This window comes from Pseudorasbora parva, chromosome 22 (genome assembly GCF_024679245.1).
Source record: "Pseudorasbora parva isolate DD20220531a chromosome 22, ASM2467924v1, whole genome shotgun sequence".
Classification (NCBI taxonomy): Eukaryota; Metazoa; Chordata; class Actinopteri; order Cypriniformes; family Gobionidae; genus Pseudorasbora; species Pseudorasbora parva.
This window is the reverse complement of record NC_090193.1, coordinates 34,223,491-34,247,066: the sequence shown is the minus strand read 5'-3', so window position 1 is coordinate 34,247,066 and position 23,576 is coordinate 34,223,491. Positions and strand designations below refer to the sequence as shown.

Genomic DNA, 23,576 nt, shown 5'->3' with positions numbered 1-23,576 from the left:
TAAAAAGTCTTATCACGGCTTTATAAAGTCTTAAATTTTGAAAGTATTTTGTTCAAGCTTTGTCAAAATAGTTTGACTCCAAAAAGTATTTATGAATATATTTATGTTCATCCCCATAAGTATTAAAAAACAACCGGGCGCTCAGTCTGAGATCGGCTCGGAGCGCGCGCACCAGGGATGGAAATTAGCACCGCCACCAGCCAAATGCGGCTGATTTAGAGTTGTGGCGGGTAAACTCGCTTCACCTACCGAGCTGTTTCACCTCTTTGTAAACTTTGTTCAATGGATGCGAGTGCTGCCGTATGTGCGCATATAACCAGTCGTTTTCTCCGTTATCACTCGCGTGAAGACGCGCTGTGAGACTCGCGCGCGCGCCGAGAGAAGATCTGACGCTGCGCATCATCCGAGAGCGCGCACTCGTCTCACAGCGCGCAAATATTGAGTTCTCTTTCAAGTCTTGTGCTTAAACGGACAAACTCACACAAGAAGTATGTCAACATGTCCATCTTGATGAGTATCCAAGCAGACATAGTCTGAATATGCCTTAAGTGAACTGTATAGTATGCACAGTCGAGAAAGACGAGCATATCCCTGCCTCAGGTCTTAAAGGCGCAGTAGCCTTTACTGCTGCTGAGTGATGTCCTTATATTCAGTTTGACATTAAACAATGCTCTTGATTGAATAGCTTTTGTAAGTTTAATAAGGATTAATCTTTAATTTAAACAGTTAAATATGCAGTTATTTTACATTTGATTACTTTATTCAATTTCTGTACCTTTCTGCAGGCCAGTAGGCCTGTACATTATTATAATTGAATTTTATTTTTCGGTTTTCGCTTTGGTTTCTTCTTTTTTTGTTTTGGCCAAGAATTTTGATTTCGGTGCATCCCTACTGACAATGTTCTGCTCAGTATGTTGTCAACACGCTTCAAAGCTGCCAAAACGAATAGTTTCATTCTTGGGACTAAAAACCATAAAACTGGAAGCCATAAAAGACCACAAATCATCGTGAAAATGTCAGTATTTCATTGAGACTTGAGATTAAATAAACTGTTTAAGTATTGTAGAGCTTGTAGTATTAATTTGTTAAAAACTAAAAAGTGGCTGGTAAAAACATTGAGTGGTAGACTTTGAAAAAAGTTTATTTTCATCCCTGGCGAGCGCTGTCTACAGGTGACGTCATGTATTTTGCGAAATGCGCAGTTAGGTAATGTGTTGCCCTGCATACGTTGTAAAACAGATAAGCAATATAAAAAATACAAAATTGTCCTACGATAGAGATTTTAAGTCTACATTCGACTACAAGTGTTTATTAAAGGTTTGTTGCCGATTAGAACTTGAAGTGCGATGAGGTCTTAAAATATTTTGAGACGGTCTTTAAAAAGTCTTAAAAGGTCTTGAAATTAACTTCAGGATTCCTGCATATACCCTGGATATGTTCTTCACAGAAAATGAGCCAAGGCCAATGAGTCTGAGTTTAAAAAAATAATTAATCATATATTTTTCTTTTGATAAAAAATGCAAACGGGTCCCACAGACCCGAACACCATGTGTCTGAGGTTGTTGATTTCTGCCAGTTTCTATATTTTTCGAGATGATTCCCGAAATCTATGATTGTGACATAGATTAAATGATGTGATTTTTTTTTTTTCGTGTAGATTCATATTTTCAACAAATTGAGATTCATTGGAATTGTTTCCTGCAAGTGTTAATAGCTATTATGCTTATTTATATTGGACTTCTCCTCTCTGCAGATATAATAGAGGACGAACCTGCGCCGTGTGCGATCAACAATCATGGCCGCACATGTCCCATTAATGGTACCGTGTGTAGGGAGGGCTGGCACGGCCCCAACGGAGGCATCACAAACTTTGACAACTTCATGTTTGCCATGCTCACTGTGTTTCAGTGCATTACCATGGAGGGCTGGACGGATGTACTCTACTGGGTTAGTACTGGCATGATACTTCCCCTCGCGTCCTAGTTAGCACGTCATCTTGATGGCTTATAATGAATGTTAGGCAATAATTATATTTGTGTAGAGAGGAGTAAGCGCTCATACAGTCATTACTGTTTTGAGGAGAGTGTGAGATGCTCAAACTAGCAGCCCACACACTGAAGCAGGAACTCAAGGGTCTGTGACTGACCAGTGTGCTCTGATGAGATCCACCCACCTTTCAGATCATCCTCTGGAATATATTTCCTTCATTTTATCACAGCACACGGTTCGTTTACAGCTGCATAAACTCCAGCTTTGATTTCCTGTCAATCGCCCTCCCAAAAAATTCATAGTAACTGTTTTTAAAGCTTGTAATAGATTTTTAAAAAGCCAAATTTAACTTTGGACCACCATAGACACGTAGGAAGTGTCTATGCAATATTCAGTTTAGTGTTTAATGGCTATGGGTAAATTCCTGCTTTTTTATTGCTGCTTATTTGACATGCTCAAAATTAAACACAATGTACATATATATACATACGTATTTCCATATATGTGTATTATATATGTACAATGACCAGGCATAACATTATGACCACTGACAAGTGAAGTGAATAACACTGATTATCTCTTCATCACGGCACCTGTTAGTGGGTGGGATATATTAGGCAGCAAGTGAACATTTTGGCCATTTCTCGATACCATGTACGCAAACTTGACTGGTGATTCTGCAAGTGGAACAGCAGCGTTCTTGATAGCGTCCCTTAGCTCGCTCTGGCTACTTATCTCTGTATGTGTATTTTAGGCTACAATAAAACAAAATAAATCATAAAGCAACACTCTTCCTCTATTCATTTACATTTAAAAAAATCTTAAACATATTAATAGCCACACAAATTTGGTTTAGGCAACGTTTACCTTGATTTTTATATATATATATATAAATATATATATATATATTAAATACACATATGCTTAATAAAATTAAATATGACATAAAACACTTTTTTTGTTAAATGTCAGTTTATGTGTGCTCAATAATAGCCATTATAAAAGTAAAAAGGATAAAAAGCTATACAAGAAATAAAGCAAACAATTCAGTCAAACATATAAAGTCAGTGCTAGTGGGCTACAACTGCCAGGGAACAAATTATAGATTCATGAGACCAAAGATCTCCAGTTAGATCTACGCAAGACGAATTATATATCATGTTTAACCGCTACAGAGACATATATATATATATATATATATATATATATATATATATATATATATATATATATATATATAAATACTGATTAAATAAACAGATTTGAGCTTTAAAAAAGTAAATTCTCACCTTAAAAGTCTTAAAACTAAATTTTGTCACACAATAACGGGAGTAATTTTAAATTGCACTGGGTTTCTCATCTGCTATTGATGCTTGTTGGATGGTGCGGGATGCATTCTGGGATACCTGTCTGTCTCAAATCCACACAAGTCACCTCTCGATGCATCCTCAATAAAAGGGGCGGATCAAGAACATATCCGGGGATTTGAACTGTACTTGGCTAGATGTGAACTTTGAAATGGAACAGTACTTTGGCAGCAACTGATGATGACGTTCACAAGACCACAATAAGACAAGAGCGCACATTGAGAAACGGCCTTTATCTTCAAAGCTGATGTGTTAGAAGCAGGAAAATGGGCAAACGAAGGATTTTAGCGGATTTGACAAGGGCAAAATTGTGATGACTATATGACTGGGTCAGAGCATCTCCAAAACTGCAGCTCTTGTGGGATGTTCACGGTCTGCAGTGGTCAGTATCTGTCAAAAGGGATCCATGGAAGGAAAAGTGGTCAACCGCTGACATGGGCGGCCAAGGCTCATTGATGCACGTGGAGAGCGAAGGAGCAGACGAGCTGTATAGCCCAAATTGCTCAAGAAGTTAATGCTGGTCCTGACTGAAAGACGTCAGAATACACAGTGCATCAGTTTGAGGTGTTGACTTGACCTCCAAATTCCCCTGATCTCAATCCAATCGAGCATCTGTGGGATGAGCTGAGCAAACAAGTCCGATCCATGGAGGCCCCACCTCACAACTTACAGGACTTAAAGGATCTGCTGATAACATCTTGGTGCCAGAAACCACAGCACACCTTCCGGGGTCTAGTGGAGTCCGTGCCTTGACAGGTCAGGGCTGTTTTGACTGCAAAAGGGGGACCAACACAATATTAGGAAGGTGGTCATAATGTTATGCATGGTGGATGTATGTGTTTATTAATTAATTTACAGTGTTCCTGACAGGGTCTCTGAAACATATTCAGTACATTTTATTTATCAACTTTGTTGACTTTTATATTGACTTCATCCTACACTCAAATTTCTTATTAGATATTTCTTCAAAATATCTAAAGATGTTAAAACTGAAATCCAGATTGATTTTGAGCAGAACGTCTCCTCTGGACCTGTTTTTAACCTTCCTCTCACAGTTTCTGTTTCATACTATCATTATTTCATTTTCTCTTTCTCCCCACCTCTTTTCCTCCTCCTCCTCCTTCTCGTTCTCTTCCTCTTTTCTCTCAGATGAATGATGCTATGGGGTTGGAGCTGCCCTGGGTGTACTTTGTGAGCTTGGTCATCTTCGGCTCTTTCTTCGTCTTGAACCTGGTTCTGGGTGTGTTGAGCGGGTGAGCAGCTCCTCTTTTCTCTTCACTACGCCCCCTGATATCCATTTCCTTTTTTTCTCTGTCTCTATCCCAAGACTAAGCTCCATGTATGGAGTTTCTCTCAGCTCAATGTATCTCGCTCTGGGTTAACCGTCCTGTTTGGGTCCTCATAGGTGAATGACGCCATTGGCTGGGAGACGCCGTGGATCTACTTTGTTAGTCTGATCATTCTGGGCTCGTTTTTTGTGTTGAATCTTGTGCTGGGTGTTCTCAGTGGGTAAGAGAATGAGATTGGCCGTGTGCTGTGGAGACTGCTGTGAATTTCTTCTGCCAGAGTTTTTCTTGCATGGGGTTGAGCATGAAGTTTGAAAATAGACCTGGCCATGGATAAATACTACAGTCATGGACGAAAATTGCAAATCTGTTGTTTGTCATAAAACTAGGATGGATTCAGGAAAATTGGGCAACTTTTTGTTACATCAGTATTAATAATAATGATTAAGGGTGTGACGAGACACGAAATTAGGTTCACGAGAAGTCAGACGCAGTCGTACGCAGAGCTGACATTTACAATACTTTACAGTTGAAGCGACCGTTATCCAACTAAATAAAAAGATAAAAAATAATGGGAATAAAAACAGCAAAATGACAGTGGAGGATGTTATATAAATGTAGTGGTGTAGATCACATCATATCCCTAATAATGATAATAATAATATTATTCATATATTGGAATAATACAATCTTTATTAAGTAGTATGATTTATGTATTTATTTATTAATCAATTATGCATGTATTAATATTAATAATTTACTGAAAATATCAATTCATCAATATTTTATTATTTATTTTATTATTCTGCATAATGAGGCTGACACTCTCACGGAATATTTATTCATATTTATTTAAATATATTTCATATTATATTATCCAGTGTAATTGTTTTGTGTACGTTCATGCTGGTTTTATCTGTTTACCCATTATAGCGATGCTAGTCTACTTCAACAAACAATTTATGATAGTAGCAGATCAGTGTTGTATTCATCTAAAGCTTAAAATCATATAAAAACTCAACTGTCTTGATTCTGTTTTGATACATTGCATGCATTTGGTTAGTTTTGGTTTGCTTTCACATTGCAGTTATGCAAGCGCACTAAAGAACTTTACATGACGCACTGGCGTCCTGTCGTCATCATCTATGTGGGCTGCATCTTAACATTGATTGGTTTGTTAGCGGACGTGCATCTGACGTCAATGTGTTGTCAATTCAGTGGGTAACTTTGACAAGAATGAATGAACAGATGCATACCGTTGCCAATACTGTTAATATTGTGGGATTACTATCTGCAGCACCAACTATACTCGAGGCAAATTTACCAAATGAACGTCCTCGTTGTGCAAACATTTTATCAGCGCTGACAGGAAAGGAGGAGAAGACTATTAGGCTACTTTTTAGCCGTTAAACAATGTATTTTGTTTCATAGTAATGTTTAAATATTATAATGTTATTATATACATTTCATCTAGGCTATATTGATTCTGAAAAGTGCACAGATGTGTAATATATGTCAAAGACATCGGGTCAGAAATGTTTTTGACCTCTTCATTCAGTTTTGTTTTGTAGAAAGCTTTGTATAAATTGTATCTTAATTTTAATAAATGTTTCATCATCCATTTGCCTGGATTTAATAAATTAGCTTTAATAAATAATATAGCAGACAAACCGTGATGGAGCGATCTTTTGGTCTCTTAAATAAACCGAAACTCAGCATATAGGCTTCTTGTCTCACAGACATGAAAAAAAAAAAAAAGAATATATATATATATATATATATATATATATATATATATATATATATATATATATATATATATATATATATATATATATATATATATATATATATATATATATATATATGGTCTGGAAGTCTGAACTATACAGAAAATGCTTTCACACAAGAAATGAACCGAACCTTTGTTCAGTTTGATCCGGACCGAGACTACCTCTTTTTGTCGGGCCAAGTTTCATCTGTTGGGTCCTGACTGTGGTCAGAGGGAGGTTTCACACCTGTAATTTTGATTCGGCCCAAACTGAAAAGTCTGAAAATCCGGACCAAACAAGGTAGGTTACGGTGTAATCAACAACGTAGAAAACGGCCTTAGTGTAACTGATCAACACATTTAAAGTCTGTGTTTGAGAAATTTGCCTTTTATTGGCCAAATATATCATTAAACAAAACAAAAAGACAGATGTCTGTCAGGAATTTAAAACTGAAACTGTTTTGAGGCCCTGTTTACACCTCCTATTAAGACGCGTTTTGGTTGATCGGATCACAAGCAGACGAGTGAGACACACACCCGTTTACACCTGGTGTTTTATTCCGTCTCTTTTGTTCACTTTCAACCACTTCTGTCCTGATTTCTTCGAGGGAAGGGTAGGTTTTTCCCCCAGATCTTTCAATCTAATGGACAAAATAAGCTTGTGCGATTTACATATGGACACACCTGGAGACAATGAAAAAAAAAAAATGTGCCTCCAGCCAACAAAGTATTAATCCGTCTGGCGAGCGCACCTCCCATAATGTTTACACATTAAGTACGTAGATAATCTTTTGTGGCTGTTTGAACACATTCGATCACATGAGTGTTTTCTTATGATCTTATGTGTTTTTGACTACCTCTGGAAGTGATCGGAAGTGGACAAGCTCAAAAGGTTTTAGACCCCGTTTACACTTGTATTTAGCATCGTCCACTTGTGATCCGACTGACCAAGAAGCATCTTAATACCAGGCCTTTATCCATTCTAAATTGGCAACATTATGGATCCATCTGCTTGGGTTTTCTGCAAACCTTTTTCCATGACTGTATATTCTAGGTGTTCAGGTTTAGGTTTATAGGTTTCAGGTGTTTTCTGAAGTGTTGTGTGCTGTGAGATGATCTTCATGTCTGCCGGGTTGAATCGTGCTAAGCTGATGACATTATTAAGAAAAACGTTCCAAGGACAGAATGAAAAATTATGAGAGAGGAAGTGATTCAGACCGATGAAAGTCAAGAAGGGGAAATGAAACTGTTTAGACTAAAGGACAATAACTAGGGCGACGCAGATGAATGATGCAGAAACACCTGCTTTTTGAAAAGAAGAAAAGAAAAGAAAAAAGCCATTAGTCATTAGGATGATTTTGCAGTTCAGCACTTTAATACACTACCTTTCAGAAGTTTGGGGTCTGAATTTTTTATGCTCCCCAAGGATGCATTTATTTGAACTAAAATACAGTAAAACACAGTAATATTGTTACAAACTATTTTTGCTACAATAACTCTTTTTCTATTTGAATGTATTGTCAAATGTAATTTATTCCTGTGACCATCATTACTCCAGACTTCAGTCAGTTCAATGGAGATCTTTTGCAACATACTAAATGTCTTTTCCTGATCAATTTAAATCATCCTTCCTGAATAAATGTATTACTCTTACTGATCTCAAACTTTTGAACGATATAGGTTGATTTATATTGTTCCCAACCAGGAACAATGCAAAACATGGTTTTATCATTTCTTAAGTTGTGCAGCAGTTTTTGGGTTCTTAATTCCTGAGTGAACCTTAAATATAGGCAGGGTTTAGTCAGAAAGAGGCAAAAGAAACTTGTGGGACTGACAGGAGAAACGGGGGGAGAGGAGAAAGACAGAGTAGCCAGAGAAAGGAAGGGCAGATAGAGGAGAGGAAGGAGACCCGAGCCAGACTGGTGACTCAATTTGATATGGGTATTTGGTTTTTTACATCAGAAAGACATCATCTCCTTCATTTCCTTCAGAGGAGGGCACAGATTTTCGACCCCCTCAGGAGTGGGTGAAATGAATCTGCTTCCTGTGTCCGTTAGTCCTACAAGCGATTTCTTAGAGCTGCAGGGTTATTAATACTCTGCCACGAGAGACGGCGTGCCCGTGGTGCAACATATACAATTTGCAGATCGCGCAATCTTCTGAAATTAGGTTTGGATTCGGTTTTTATGCTTCTGCCATTTTATCAAGGATGCCACACATCGTGTGACCTTTGGAGCGCGTTTGTGTGATGGTTCTCCTTTTCCTTTGTGGACAAGCATGCACCCTGCTGGCAGGACACTGAAGGATTTGCACTTACTGTAGGTTTAGATATATGTAAATATGGTAAGCATGTACATTGATGGTGGGAATTAAATATGTTTATATTTAGCAATTCGCTCATTATAATTGCTCATACTTAGGGGTTGTAATTTGAACACGACACGAAACAGACATTAATGATACATGATTTTTTTGTGGATTGTTCAGAAAAGGTCTGGAATGGAATAATGGTTTTTGCTTTGTAGGCTTTAAAACGTGTGAAAACTTACCATAGATTTTTATTAAAAGAAGGACCGGAAAACTATCTAGAAACGGCTTATAATTAATATTTTTTTCCACTTGAATTCTAATGTACATGTAATATATTACATGCATGTTTTTTCATGGCTACAGGGTAATCATATACATTGTTTTCATTTTAATATAAAATATTATATATTGGTCATACTTTAGTTAAGGGTTCGATTCTATCACCATTAGCTATCTATTAATTATGATGTTTGCCTCAATAAACTCATAATTACTGCTTATTATTAGTTTAGTTTAATTTAGTTAGGTTTAGTTCAGGTGTAGGATTAAGCCAATATTCTAGTAATATGCATACTAATAAGAAACTATTTAATAGTGAGACCCTAAACTAAGTGTTATATTTAAATTTGATAATTTGTATAATATAAATCATTTAATATACATTTATTTTAAAAAAAGTATGCTTACTTCAGTAACAGGTCAGGGATTGCCTTTTTTTAAAACCGTCTAAAAGTCTTGGAATGTATGATGGTAAAATCGAATTAAATTGTTTTAGCGGGGAAAGTTTATTCAGAATGTAAATAGAATCCTTAGTGTGTTTAGTGTAACTGTGATAAACTGAATTCTATTTGATTCAGTAAATGTTTATAATCATATTCAGAGAATTATGTCCCAGAGACAACAAATATGTTTTATTTCTACTCTGAGGGCCTTATCATACACCCGTCAACGTGTTTTTTGCTAGTTGCATCCCGGCAAAACCGTTTTTTTAAATAGTGAATGCACTCATGCCCATCTGTTCGCCCATGGGCTTGCTGGTCTGAAAACCAGGTGTGTTGCTATTTGAGGAACTGAAAACGACTGCGCCCCTGACCAACAAAAACCTGGTCTAAAGTCAATAAAGTGCAGTCATTTTTTTTTGTTATTTAAAGGGCACATTAGTAATATGCACCTATATGCGGGGGCACAGCGCACGTACACTCTGCTTATTACACACACAGGGATGCGCAGCAGCACACAAACATGGCAAATATTAAAAATAAAAAGGATTCCTCTCTGAAAAAGTGCTCAGTCTTTCCACTCGCAAATTCCACCATGTAAATAGTGAATTCGCCATGGTGAAAGCTCAACTTGCTTCTAAAGGGAATGGGAGATGAGACTCTGATCGGTTTATTACACGTTATGCCCAAAACACACCCATGACTCATTTAGAGTCTAGGTACAACCCATTTGGACCATTTTTTTAGTTGTTAAACTAGCCAAAGTGGATTCGGATACGCCCTAAGTGCACCTGCGTCACGCGCTTCAGACCATGCGCTCAGATCGTTAAATGTAGCCCAGAGCCCTAAATGTAGCCATACATGATAGTCATGTCCATAAAATTATACATATGAATTTAGCATTTCAAGAAATCTATGAAAAAGTTTTGTTAACTAATGCTAAATTATTGTATATTCAGGTGTAAAATTGAAAAGATTTTAAACTTTTAAAACCACAAATCTGTACGTCTTGTGAAACTTTTTTCTTTTAAAGTGCTATCTTTCTCGAACTATCGCATGGTTGTATTTGTATGTAATGCAATGACATGTAGACATTTTTAAGTGTGGTTTAGGTGAGGTATTATACAAATGTTGGGGTCATTTTATATTTGGAGGATTATTAGTGAACTGAAGGTAAAAGTGTGTTTTCCTGAACCTCAGAGAGTTCTCTAAAGAGCGAGAGAAGGCAAAGGCTCGTGGAGATTTCCAGAAGCTACGGGAGAAACAGCAGCTGGAGGAAGATCTGAAAGGTTATCTGGACTGGATCACGCAGGCTGAAGACATCGACCCTGAGAATGAGGAGGATGATGAGGAGAGCAAACGCAACCGTGAGTACCTGAACGCAGCGCATGACAGTAAACCACACGAGTGACGCTGTCATTTAGACGAATACTAGTGACTTGAAAATTACTGGCACTTACTGTTCAGGCAAGTTTTTAAGTCAAGTCAGGATTTAGAATCGAGCTGAGAATGCTTTTCCAAATGAGTTAATGAATTTTAATTACTTTTAGAGTAACAACAAACAGGATTGATTTGATCAATTTGACTGTGAATTTAAGGAAGTAGATTTAAACAGTTCTGTGACTTCTGCAAGTAGAATTTTTTAATAAAGCATACATAGACCGAAATAACACTATTTCCAGAAACATTTGATGATATTAAAAATGTTGTAATATTTGCCACCTATAGAAGTTGTGATTTTATATGTAAATGTAAATTGTGATTTATATTTTGTGTAATTAATATATACACTACTGTTCAAAAGTTGTGGGATATTTAAATTTTTACGGCAGCATCTATTTGATCAAAATTACAGTAAAAACTGTTTATATATTTTTATGTTTTCTATATCACATAATGTAATTGATTCCTTTAATGCAAAGCTACATTTTCAGCATCATTACTCCAGTCTTCACTGTCACATGATCTTTCAGAAATCATTCTGATATGCTAATGTGCTAATCAAGAAATATTTCTTATTATTAACGTTGAAAGAAGTTGTGCTGCTTAACATTTTTAATGGAAACAATGATTTTTTTAATGAATAGAAATATTCAAACAAACAAAGTTTATTAACAAACAGCATTTATTCCAAATATAAATCTTTTGTAACATTATAAATGTCTTTACTGTCACCTTTGATCAATTTGAATGCATCCTTGCTGAATTAAAGTATTAATTTCTTTTAAGAATATAATAAATTACTGACCCTGACTTTTGAAAAGTAGTGCATTTCATTTTTTGCATTGCATTTCATGCATTGCATTTCAACTTTCATATTACACAACAGTCCATTTCCCAGAATGCTTTAATTTACTATTATAATTTGAATAATTCACATTAAAATAGTCGAGCGATGTAAAATTATCTGAAAACAGTTTTGCTGCTGAATGACAGAATTAAAGTCTGGCTGTATTCAATGTTTTAACAGTATTTGTTTAGTTTAAATGTCCAAATATTGGTAGGGAATAATCTACATATCAAGGAATCAATAGCCATAATTAGTCACAACTATTCCTTTATATTTTGTGTTGAACTAATGAAATTTGTTCAGTGAGTGACCTTCTGAATTACACTTTTCTGACTTGTATTAAGGGTGCTGTTTCAACCAAAGCTTTTCAACTTTTTGTAGCAACCACAGAGCCGTCTTTAATTGGCACGTCGTGCCCATCAAACTGCAGCGTGACACCGAACAGACGTCAGCAAACCAAAACAGCTGCCTCTGGTGTATTTTTGATGAAATAGTTGAGGAGCAGTCAGCAAGCGCTGACACCACGAGTGCCGTCTCTGCCGCCGAACCGCAGATTTGTCAATCAAAGTCAAACATCTTCTGGTCAGAGGGTTCAGTACAGTACTGGACCGACAACTAGGGCTGATTCTGCTTACTATTGAACTTTGATCAAGACACTGTCTTCTCCATGTACTGTCTAAAAGTGACATGAAATGAGCTGAGTCGCGTCAGTATGGTCTGTATCTGCTGAACGAGAGGAGTTTGCTCATAAGGGCATGAAGTGGAGAAACTGAGCAAAATAAGGACTAATCCTAATCCCTTTTATATAAGCAGCACGCATGATTCTGAGCGGTTGGATCCGCTGCTACGGTACAGCAGATTTCACTTCCACTGTCACAGACAGGAGCTCCAGTGACTGACCTCAGTTCTGTGAGAGGACGGTCGGGGTAGATTAGCCGACTGGATTCTGAAAGGGTATAATTGATTGATACAGACCCACAAGAGTTTCGCATGTTTGGAAAGCTTAGCATTTATGCAGAACTTATTCTGCAAATGGAACATCAAGCGGGATTGTGTGTCCGCTCACACAAGTTCACAGAACGCTTTATCTCTTATAAGGGAATTTATTTCCACTTTTGATCATTGTCTTGTTTTCCAGTGAAACCTTTTTAATGCAGATACATACACCGATCAGGCATAACATTATGACCCCCTTCCTAATATTGTGGTGGTCTTTTTTACGTGATGTAAAAGAAAACATGATTCATCAGAGCAGGCCAGCTTCTTCCATTGCTCCGTGGTCCAGTTCTGATGCTCACGTGCCCACTTTTGGCGCTTTCTCTGGTGGGCAGGGGTCAGCATGACATGTAGCCCCATACGCAACAAACTGCGATGTACTGTGTATTCTGAAACCTTTCTATCATAACCAGCATTAACTTCTTGAGCAGTTAGAGGTACAGCCTTCACTCCTCATGTGCATCAATGAGCCTTGGCCGCCCATGACCCTGTCGCCGGTTCAACACTTTTTCTTCCTCGGAGCACTTTTTATGTAATTATATTTGCCACCTGCAGTATAGAAGTCATAATATCCCTTTCAGTCGGTCACGTTCGACGTACGTCTGACGTACCGACGAATTGGGACGCACGTCTCCGTTCACTCCTTCAGTTAACCGAGACGTTATATGTACTTAATTTATATTTACTTAAATGAAATGTATATGTAGAATTGTGTAATTTATATATACACTTCCATTCAATACAACAGTTTGGGGTCATTAAGTCTGCATTCATTTGCTCAAAAATACAGTATTATGAAATATTATAACAATTTAAAATAACTGTTTTCTATTTTAATATATTTAAAATTATAATAATTTTCTGAATTTTCAGCATCATTACTCCAGTTGTCAGTGTCCCATGATCAAACATTAAACATGAGACAAAGCATTAATAATCTGAAATCTGAAATATGGGTATCAATACTGTGAAAATTCATATTAACATATAAAAGCCCATTTTTATGGGTTGTTTTAATATTTTTACTTAAAAAAAGTATTTGCAGTTAATTTGTGATTTAAACTGTGTTCGAACATCTTTGCTGTTGCGTAGATATCACAAAACAGCACAAAGAATATTTACCATATGGCATTTTATTGGCCTGCCATGTACCTCTTAAAGTTTTGATGATTTTAGATATAAATATGGGAGTTAATTGATTGTTCATTTCCTAAGTCAGAAAAAAATTCAGAATTAGTATAAATAATAGCTTGTGTTTCAAGCAAAACTTTTATCTCCATATTGGCTCATGCCACTTTCTGCTGTCATACAAGGACATACTGCAGTTTTAATTTAATTGTGTAATTTTAATATGAGAGTTTCGAAAATAAAATGTGTACTTTTTTTTTTACATAGCTTATTTTTTATGAACTTAAATACTGATGAACTCCCATAAATGTATGTGGGGGCCACCGAGGTCAGAGGTCAGCTTCATATCATACACACATGCAAACATCAACGAATCTCAACATTTGGACCCTCGCTTTGTTCCTATGTTTTCATTGAATGCATTGCACCCTGATCCTAATAACCTGCTCTTGCTCACTGTTAACTAACTACCCATCATCCTTTGCTCCCATCCAGCAGACCAGTTGCCTCAATGTTGATGTTGTTGATGTTGTTGTTGTTGTTGTTTACTGTTGTTAATTGTTGTGTTGGTGCTGTTCTTGTTCCCGTGCTTTAACCTGTGTCGATGTGGCTGCTCGTTCTCGCCCTCGTGACCATGCCACGGCTGTGCTGTGCTGTGTAAATCATGCATGGGCTTTGGTTGCATGGGAAATGAAGGGGTTACATTGGCCAGCCTCATGGAGAAGAAGAAGAAAGGGTTTGGCTGGTTCAGCCAGTCCTCTGACACTCATGGTAAATCTCCCTCCCACCCTTCTGTCCCTTTCATATGTGTGATTACTTGATGATATTTATGAATATTACCTGTTAGAAGCCTTACATAGTGTTTGTTTAATAGGCTCTCTTAAAAAAAAAAAAGATATGTATTACTCATTGACTTGTGCACAAATGCCCCATTTTGGCCAGTATGGTAATGTGTTGTGAAGCTAATATGTTCATGTGTGTGATGTTTATGCGAACGCTCTAGTGTGTGAATGAATGCACTACTTTTGCTTTGCAAGTGTGTGTGTTTTCTATGACAAGCAGTGCCTATATGCTGTTTGTACCCATCAGTTTTTCCTCCGCATTAGCATTATCAAACTCCTCGCTTGCCCGTTTCCTCCTTTAGTCCTCTCATTGTCATTCTCTCAAAATTTGAGTGAGTCAGAGATCAGATCCGGCAGGAGTGGGAGTGCAGCGTCTCTCTAACTTAAAAATCCCACTTTAAAACAGTGACAGCGAGTTTCTAACATAGAAATGAGGTTAAACCCAGATCACCAGGCTCATGGTCAGCAGTTTAAGAGCAGTCACAAAAAGTCTGATCACACTCGCTTATTACTGTCTTTGGATGTGTCAGAATTTATTCGTATATCCTAAGGGAATGTGAGGGCTGAGCAGAACAGATATTTTGTACTTTTCCCCTCAAGCGGCCGTTTGTTTTACCATTACTAAAGTCATGATCAAACTATATGCCTTTTAATTTGATTTCTGTGAAAAACGTATTAGTAATTGAGCTGTCACATACAAATAGGGAACACTTTACATTACGATTCTATGCTTTAACATTAGTCTGTTAAGTTGCACTTTGCACAGAATACACACTAGTTCAACATGGTTGGATATATTTAAGCTATGAATATTTTTTTAAACATTTATTTAACTTTACAGTCTTGTTATTTGTTAACATTAGTTAATGCATTAGTTGACATGAACTAACAATGAGCAATACTTCTTCAGCCTTTATTCATTACTAATTCATTAAAAAAAAATCTGTTAACATTAGTTAATGCACTGTACAAGAACAGGAACAAGAACATGATTTTTCTTTTTATTATTAACACATTTTATTGGGTTAATTCACCCAAAAATGAAAATTGTCACCATTTTCTCACCCTCATGTCGTTCCAAACCCGTAAGACTTTCGTTCATCTTCGGAACACAAATGAAGATATTTTTGATGAAATCTGAGCGATTTCTGTGCCTCCATTGACTACCACTCTCAAGCCTCAGAAAGGTAGACATCATTAAAACAATCCATGTGACTCCAGTTGGTTTAACCTCAATTTTATGAACGGACGCGGGTGCTTTGTTTGAGCAAAAAAAAGCATAATTGCCACATTTATTTAGAAAATATTAATTTCCAACGCTCTTGTGTCAACACGCATGTGTAGTGGTGCTGTAGTAAATGTGCGTTGGAATCCAATCATTGTCCAATTATGTTATCAGTTGCATCAATTCTATTATACAAGACTTGTAATGTGTCACCAAAAAGTCATGTGTTGGTAAACCAATGGCTAAAGATCAAATTGCATCATCATCATGTCAGAGCTTAGAAATTGTATTTACACTGACGTATAATCTTTTTTTACATATTACATATTCTTATTTTTTTTTAGCTTTTCTTCCTCTCTAAGTTTCACTAAGGATGCGTTTAAAAATCACTTCTTTCTTGATGAATATTTTTCAGAAAGAAGATCATGTTGTTGTCTACTAAATTTGACATGAGCATGTGTGAACTGTGTGTTGTGAGTGTTTTAATGTGTGTGTGCTGAACCTTGTGTTTGTGACACAATAGCGAGTATGCCGGCGAGTGAGACAGAATCCATGAATACAGAGAATGAGAAAGGAGAAGATGAGAAGGTGACATGTTGCGGCCCAACATGGTGAGAAAACTCGCAAATACACATGAGTGTATGTTTATTTAATAAGTAATTAATTAATTATTGTAATATGCTGTATCAAGGAGGTATATGAATACTCTGGTTTCATTTTAAACTTTACTATTTTTTTCAATTCACAGTCAAAAAATTTCTAAATCAAAGTGCAGGTCAGTAAAGATGTAATTACTATATGCTATTGTCAGTTTATTTCCATGTTGCATGTTACGTTATTGCATGTATTACTGTGAGCTGGCATGCTCTTATCTATCTGTCTGGCATTCTATCTATCTGTCTAACTAGCTAATATTCCAGTTATCCGTCTAACTAGCTAATATTACAGCTATCTGACTAACTAGCTAATATGTCAGCTATCTTTCTAACTAGCTAATATTCCAGCTATCTGTCTAACTAGCTAATATTCCAGCTATCTGTCTAACTAGCTAATATTCCAGCTATCTGTCTAACTAGCTAATATTTCAGCTATCTGTCTAACTAGCTAATATTCCAGCTATCTGTCTAGCTAGCTAATATTTCAGCTATCTGTCTAACTAGCTAATATTCCAGCTATCTGTCTAACTAGCTAATAATCCAGCTATCTGTCTAACTAGCTAATATATCTTAGCTATCTGTCTAACTAGCTAATATTCCAGCTATCTGTCTAACTAGCTAATATTCCAGCTGTCTGTCTAACTAGCTAATATTCCAGCTGTCTGTCTAACTAGCTAATATTCCAGCTATCCGTCTAACTAGCTAATATTCCAGCTATCTGTCTAACTAGCTAATATTCCAGCTATCAGTCTAACTAGCTAATATTCCAGCTATCTGTCTAACTAGCTAATATTCCAGCTATCAGTCTAACTAGCTAATATTCCAGCTATCTGTCTAACTAGCTAATATTCCAGCTGTCTGTCTAACTAGCTAATATTCCAGCTATCTGTCTAACTAGCTAATATTCCAGCTGTCGGTCTAACTAGCTAATATTCCAGCTATCTGTCTAACTAGCTAATATTCCAGCTATCTGTCTAACTAGCTAATATTCCAGCTATCCGTCTAACTAGCTAATATTCCAGCTATCTGTCTAGCTATCAGCTATCTGTCTAACTAGCTAATATTCCAGCTATCTGTCTAACTAGCTAATATTCCAGCTATCTGTCCAGCTAGCTAATATTCCAGCTATCTGACTAACTAGCTAATATTCCAGCTATCTGTCCAGCTAGCTAACATTCCAGCTATCTGACTAACTAGCTAATATTCCAGCTATCTGTCCAGCTAGCTAACATTCTAGCTTTCGTTACAGCTATCTGTCTAACATTCCAGCTATCTGTCTAATAGCTTTCTATCTTACATGCTATCTGTCTAGGTAACTAGCTAGTTTTCTATCTAACATTATCTGCCTAGCCATCATTCTGGCTATCTAGACTAGTATTGTAGCATCATTTAGTTATCTACGAATATAGCATTCTAGTCTGTGTATCGTTTTGTGTCTTACTCTGTTTATCTATCATTCTATCATTCTGCCATATAATATAAGGCGTTCTGTTGTTTTATAGTTGTTGGTTTAATCTTCCTGCATTTTAATGTATCTAGTGTTCTATTTTTTAGTGTTGCTAGTGTTATTTTAGTTATCTAGTGTTGCTCTATTTATAATTTTGAGTTATACTTATCTAATAAGTTAACATTCAGTCTAGCATTAGTTTGCTATCCGATGTTCTATTTATCACTTTAGGGTTCTTTCAAATGCTCTAGTGTTCTAAGGTTGTAGTGGCTTGTTCTATCTAGTGTTCGTGCTCGTGTTCTAGAATTCTATCTGTCTAAGTATGTTATTTATCCAGAATTCTATCTTTCTAGTGTTCTGTCTATCTACAGTAGCATTCTATTGTTCAGTGTTCGATTGACTATTCAAGTGTTCTATCTATCCAGCATTCTATCTCTATTGCATTCTAGTGTCTATTCAGGTGTTCTATCTAGTGTTCTATCTCTCCTTTCAATGCATCCATTTGTTTTCATTTCGTCTTGTGTCTATGTTGTCTGACTTCACGGCCTCCTCTTTCAGTCGGCGCTGGCGTCGCTGGAACCGGTTGTGTCGGAGGAACTGTCGTTTGGCTGTGAAATCTGTGCCGTTCTATTGGCTGGTGATCATCCTGGTGTTCCTCAACACTTTGACCATCTCATCAGAACATTACAACCAGCCCATGTGGCTCACACAAGTACAGGGTGAGCGCTGCGTGTATTCGTACTCTAGCTGAGTGTAAAAGATCATGACTGCTGCTTGTTCTCACTACTGTATATCCTCTCTTTTCTGACGGCGAATGGTTTTCTCCTTTAGATGTGGCCAATAAAGTTCTGCTGGCCCTGTTCACATGCGAGATGTTGGTGAAGATGTACAGTCTGGGCCTGCAGGCTTATTTTGTGTCTCTCTTTAATCGTTTTGACTGCTTCGTGGTGTGCGGAGGCATCACTGAGACGATCCTAGTGGAGCTTGAGATCATGTCACCTCTCGGCATCTCAGTGTTTCGATGCGTACGACTTCTCAGGATCTTTAAAGTCACGCGGTAAGGGATTGCAAAATAAAAATTTATTTTTTGCTATATTCCCCTATTATGCTATTTTAAAGGTTCCTAATTATTTTTTGAGGTCTTCTACAATAGGTTAACATGAATCCAATATTATAATAAAAAAACACTCTTTCTCATAATATTCTTTGCAGCATCACCTCTTTTCTTACAATGTCTGAAACGTTCCATATATATATATACATATAGTATATACATGCAAATATTTATTGACTATATACGTGTGTATTTAAATATACATAATAATTATATACAGTACACACATACATTATGTAAACAAACTTTTATATATCACGATAAATTGTTTGACAGCCATAAAATAAAAATACACACACACACATATGTATACACATATATGAATGCATATTTGATATTTTAATTGAACTTAGACTGGTGGTGGTGCTTAATATATTGTTGGCCATTCAGTGTTTCTGTAAAAAAATATTATAGTAATAGATAATGGTAATTATTTTTAATAAGATAATAATAATACAAATAATTCTACTACTCATAACAATATACAACGCACTTGATGAGTTGCTGGTTCATGAAAATGTATCACAATGTCTTTGTAACACACTACATGAAAGGTAATACCCCCCAAAAAACATAATTGGGGCACTTTAAAGGAATAGTTTATTCAAAATTTTAAAATCTGTATTTTTTTTTTGCTCACCCTCATCATTTTCTCAACCCATGTGACTTTTAAGAAAGAATACATTTGTGTAGGGTGCTTTCTTGTTTTACACAATTAGTTTTTTCTCTTTAGCCATTGGGCGTCTCTCAGTAACTTGGTGGCATCTCTGCTGAACTCAATGAAGTCCATCGCATCTCTACTGCTGCTGCTCTTCCTCTTCATCATTATCTTCAGCCTCCTCGGTATGCAGGTGTTCGGTGGCAAGTTTAACTTCGACGAGACACAAACGAAGAGGAGCACCTTTGACAACTTCCCTCAGGCCTTGCTCACTGTGTTTCAGGTGTGTCTGTGTGCACCAGTCTTTTTTATGTTATTTTAATGGAATATGTGTTTGCTCATGTTTAACAATGTTCTCAGATTCTAACCGGTGAAGACTGGAATGCCGTCATGTATGATGGAATTATGGCATATGGTGGCCCTTCGTCATCAGGAATGATTGTGTGCATCTACTTCATCATTCTCTTCATCTGTGGAAACTGTATCCTCTTACTGACTTTCTAATGAAGCCAAAAAAGGAATCAGAAAACCAAAGAAGATAATTTTTTTGTCATTACCTTAAAGGGATAGTTCACCCACAAATGTAATTTCTGTCATTAATTACTCGCGCTGATGTCGTTCACACATTACTTTCGTTCATCTTCGGAACACAAATGAAGATCTTATTGCTGAAATCTGAGCATTTTCTGTCCCTCCATAATCAGCTACGCAACTACCACTTTGACGCTTCAAACCGTTAATATAGGGATTGTAAAACATAATCCAAATGAATTGAGCGCTTTAAATTATCTGGTGACATGATCCCTTTATATGATAAACAGATTGAATTTAGGCTTTTATTCCCATGAACGAAAGTCTTACAGGTTTGGAACAACATGAGGGTGAGTAATTTTATATGTATTTATGTTAAAGGGTTACTTCAGTGATTTAGCATTAAGCTTTGTATTTAAACTGGGTCATTAATGTATTAGAAATGGGAAATTATTTTGAAATTTGGTGCTTTTTAGACCTCATATCCCCCTGAGACAAAAGATTTATGCATTTTATTTCTGGAAAAATTCCTCAGATGACGCAAATTGACAGTGTTTGCGTCATCGGAGGAATTTTTGCCAAAAGGCTAAAGACTACAGCCAGCAGTGGGAGCCATTTCCACATGTTTTCAACCCGCACATGGGGGATGGAGATCACACTCAGAGCTCAGCTCGCAGCTGCAGGCATTCATGTAAACGGAGCTATGCTGAGCAATGTAAGTGTTTCAACTTCTCAAATTAATTTCTATGAAAGTTAAGCTTCCAAAAGCATGGACTGAAAACATGCCAGAACACGTGCTGTGAATGTATATGCTGCGGGCGTGGTCGCGATTACGTCAGCTCTCATCACGAGAGCTCATTCAGCTCATTCATCACGATGAATGTAATCTGAATGTAATCCTGTTGCGTTTGTGCAGTGACACTCACGCGGCGTCTCACTCATTAAATTGAACAGACACGTTCAATATTTAATTGTAGTGTCTGTTCCCCAACTCAGTCACAGTAATCCAGGAGGTGGCTTTGGGAATGGCCTCACAGGGCAGCGAAGCATTCTGGGAATTGTTGTCTTTCATCCCCATGAGACAAAAATACATTTTCTGTCTTTTTTCAGTCTAGAAGGCACCAAATTCAAAAATATTTTCACATTTCTACTACATTAATGACCCAGTTTAAATACAGATTCTTCCCAGCGCTGAAGTACTCCTTTAAGCCATATATTGTGAACATTCTACAAATATTCTGTAGTAGTAATGCATTGCAAAATTGCGTTGTTTGCTTGTGTGCACTATAGTATAAAGCTGTTGGTTTGCTTAACACATTGACACCTAGACATTCTTCTGAATGTGTTCTTGGCTATTGCTGTGGACAACCTTGCAGATGCAGAGTCTCTGAACACAGACAACGACGATAAGAAGAAATGGTAAATGACAAAACCTTGTAGAGGTCATTTAATCAGAGATCGAGGGCCTAGATCTAGTTTCCTCTTCTACTGTGCTGCATTTTACAGTGCTTGTTTTCTTGCCTTTTTCCCCACCAAGTGATGAAATTGAGGAAATTGAAGATGATCCCAAGGTAACTAGTTTGTGCCTGTTTGTATGTTTTATGTGTTTTTGTTTTAGTAGTCGGATATAATAGCATTGCTTTCTTTCCTTCAGGTTGGAGAGGAGGATGAGAAGGACAATGCCGGTAAAGATCTACATCATGTGGTTGCACATTGAAGATGATTTTTTGCATACTTGTCCTGATCATCGTGTCTGTGCAACAGTGGAGGACGAAGAGGAGCCGGACGTTCCTGCGGGGCCCCGCCCACAAATCTCAGAGCTCATTAAGAAGGAGAAAATCACTCCAATTCCAGAGGGCAGTGCGTTCTTCATCTTCAGTAACACAAACCCGTATGTGTCATATTGAAGTCTGCTCAAACATACACAAAACTAGACAGGAACAAAGACACATGTAGACACACTTCATTTCTGATTCACTGTCTTTTTACATTACGTTAATGAATTTGGCGGATACTTTTATCTAATTATATCGCATTCACGGTATTCATGTACTTTTTGCATTCCCTGAGAGTTGTCGTGTTCCAGGCAACCCGTAACCTGGGTTTTTCCAACCCTCTATCCGTGAAAGTGCACTGGAACGGCAGTCAAATCCGTGACTTCCAAACCCGTGAACTCGTACTAGATTGATGTACGCCCAGCTCTGACGTCACATAGCCCGTGAAACAGCAATGCCAGCCCCTACGGATGTGGTGCATCATTAGACCCGTGATTAACATAAAGATGTTTTTCACTTTCTCCTCAATCTCTCTCTCTCTGTCTCTGTCTGTAGAATTCGAGTCGCCTGCCACAAGCTGATAAACCACCACATCTTCACCAACCTCATCCTCGTATTCATTATGCTAAGCTCCGCCTCCTTGGCAGCAGAGGACCCAATCAGAAACTTCTCTGCCCGGAATATTGTGAGTAAAACTTGCACACTGCAAATGTCAAGTTTATTCATTAATGTCCCAAACATATTCATACTCAATATATTTAACTAAAACATAATTGTAAATGATAGTTTATTGTAATGATTAAGCATAAGTGCAATTTTTTCTTTTCTAAAGAACAGTTTATGTTTATGTATTTGGATTGTGAATATAATTTTATTTAATATTACATTTTATGATTAAATAATACCTTTTCAAAGCATTTACAGATAAAGTAAAACAAGAATGTTACTCACCCTCATGTCGTTCCAAACCCATGAGACTTATTCATCTTCAGAAAACAAATTAACATATTTTTAGTTTTTGAAAAAAAGTTTTTGTTTGACTTTGAGACTTTCTACTTTTTTCTTGTCTGGCTAACACCAGACCAAGCTCAATTTAAGAGTGAACATTGGTCTGGGGAGTCTGTTCTGTATTTTCTACTGCACAAGAGGCGTGATCAACGGGCATTATTTGAATGACTCTGTACGCAATTGGATAGTCCTTCAACCAATCAGACCACAAGAGGCATGATCAACGGGCAATGACCCATCGCTTCTCTATCCATCGTCGTGGATAAACCGGCCAATAGCGTGCCAGGTGGATAAGCCAGTCTGTGATTGGTTCCTGCAAAAGTGTAACAGAAGCAGTAGAAATGAATGTACAGGTTTCCAGAATGAGCTGCAGGGTGAAATCAATCAAATCAGATCAGGCTGGGTTTACCCAGTCTAACTTATTCCCCCATATTAGTGATGTCCAGTTCGCGAACGAATCGTTC

General features: G+C 37.1%; 1 protein-coding gene across 13 annotated transcripts in view; it reads left to right on the top strand.

Moving 5' to 3' along the window:
* The window catches only part of cacna1da (calcium channel, voltage-dependent, L type, alpha 1D subunit, a), a 118,159-nt gene that overhangs the window by 46,359 nt on the left and 48,224 nt on the right, over window positions 1–23,576 (top strand). For 9 of the 13 annotated variants that reach the window (XM_067430801.1, XM_067430794.1, XM_067430793.1 and 6 more), the window contains exons 7-21: window positions 1,754–1,947; window positions 4,506–4,609; window positions 10,643–10,809; window positions 14,553–14,627; window positions 16,447–16,534; window positions 16,672–16,698; window positions 18,585–18,745; window positions 18,858–19,083; window positions 19,874–20,081; window positions 20,159–20,279; window positions 21,658–21,748; window positions 21,867–21,900; window positions 21,984–22,014; window positions 22,094–22,220; window positions 22,660–22,789. In XM_067430801.1, coding sequence (XP_067286902.1) covers window positions 1,754–1,947; window positions 4,506–4,609; window positions 10,643–10,809; window positions 14,553–14,627; window positions 16,447–16,534; window positions 16,672–16,698; window positions 18,585–18,745; window positions 18,858–19,083; window positions 19,874–20,081; window positions 20,159–20,279; window positions 21,658–21,748; window positions 21,867–21,900; window positions 21,984–22,014; window positions 22,094–22,220; window positions 22,660–22,789 — 1,784 coding nt within the window. The remainder of the gene's footprint in view (window positions 1–1,753; window positions 1,948–4,505; window positions 4,610–10,642; window positions 10,810–14,552; window positions 14,628–16,446; window positions 16,535–16,671; window positions 16,699–18,584; window positions 18,746–18,857; window positions 19,084–19,873; window positions 20,082–20,158; window positions 20,280–21,657; window positions 21,749–21,866; window positions 21,901–21,983; window positions 22,015–22,093; window positions 22,221–22,659; window positions 22,790–23,576) is intronic. The other 4 variants (XM_067430804.1, XM_067430802.1, XM_067430803.1 and 1 more) reach the window with 1 other exon arrangement.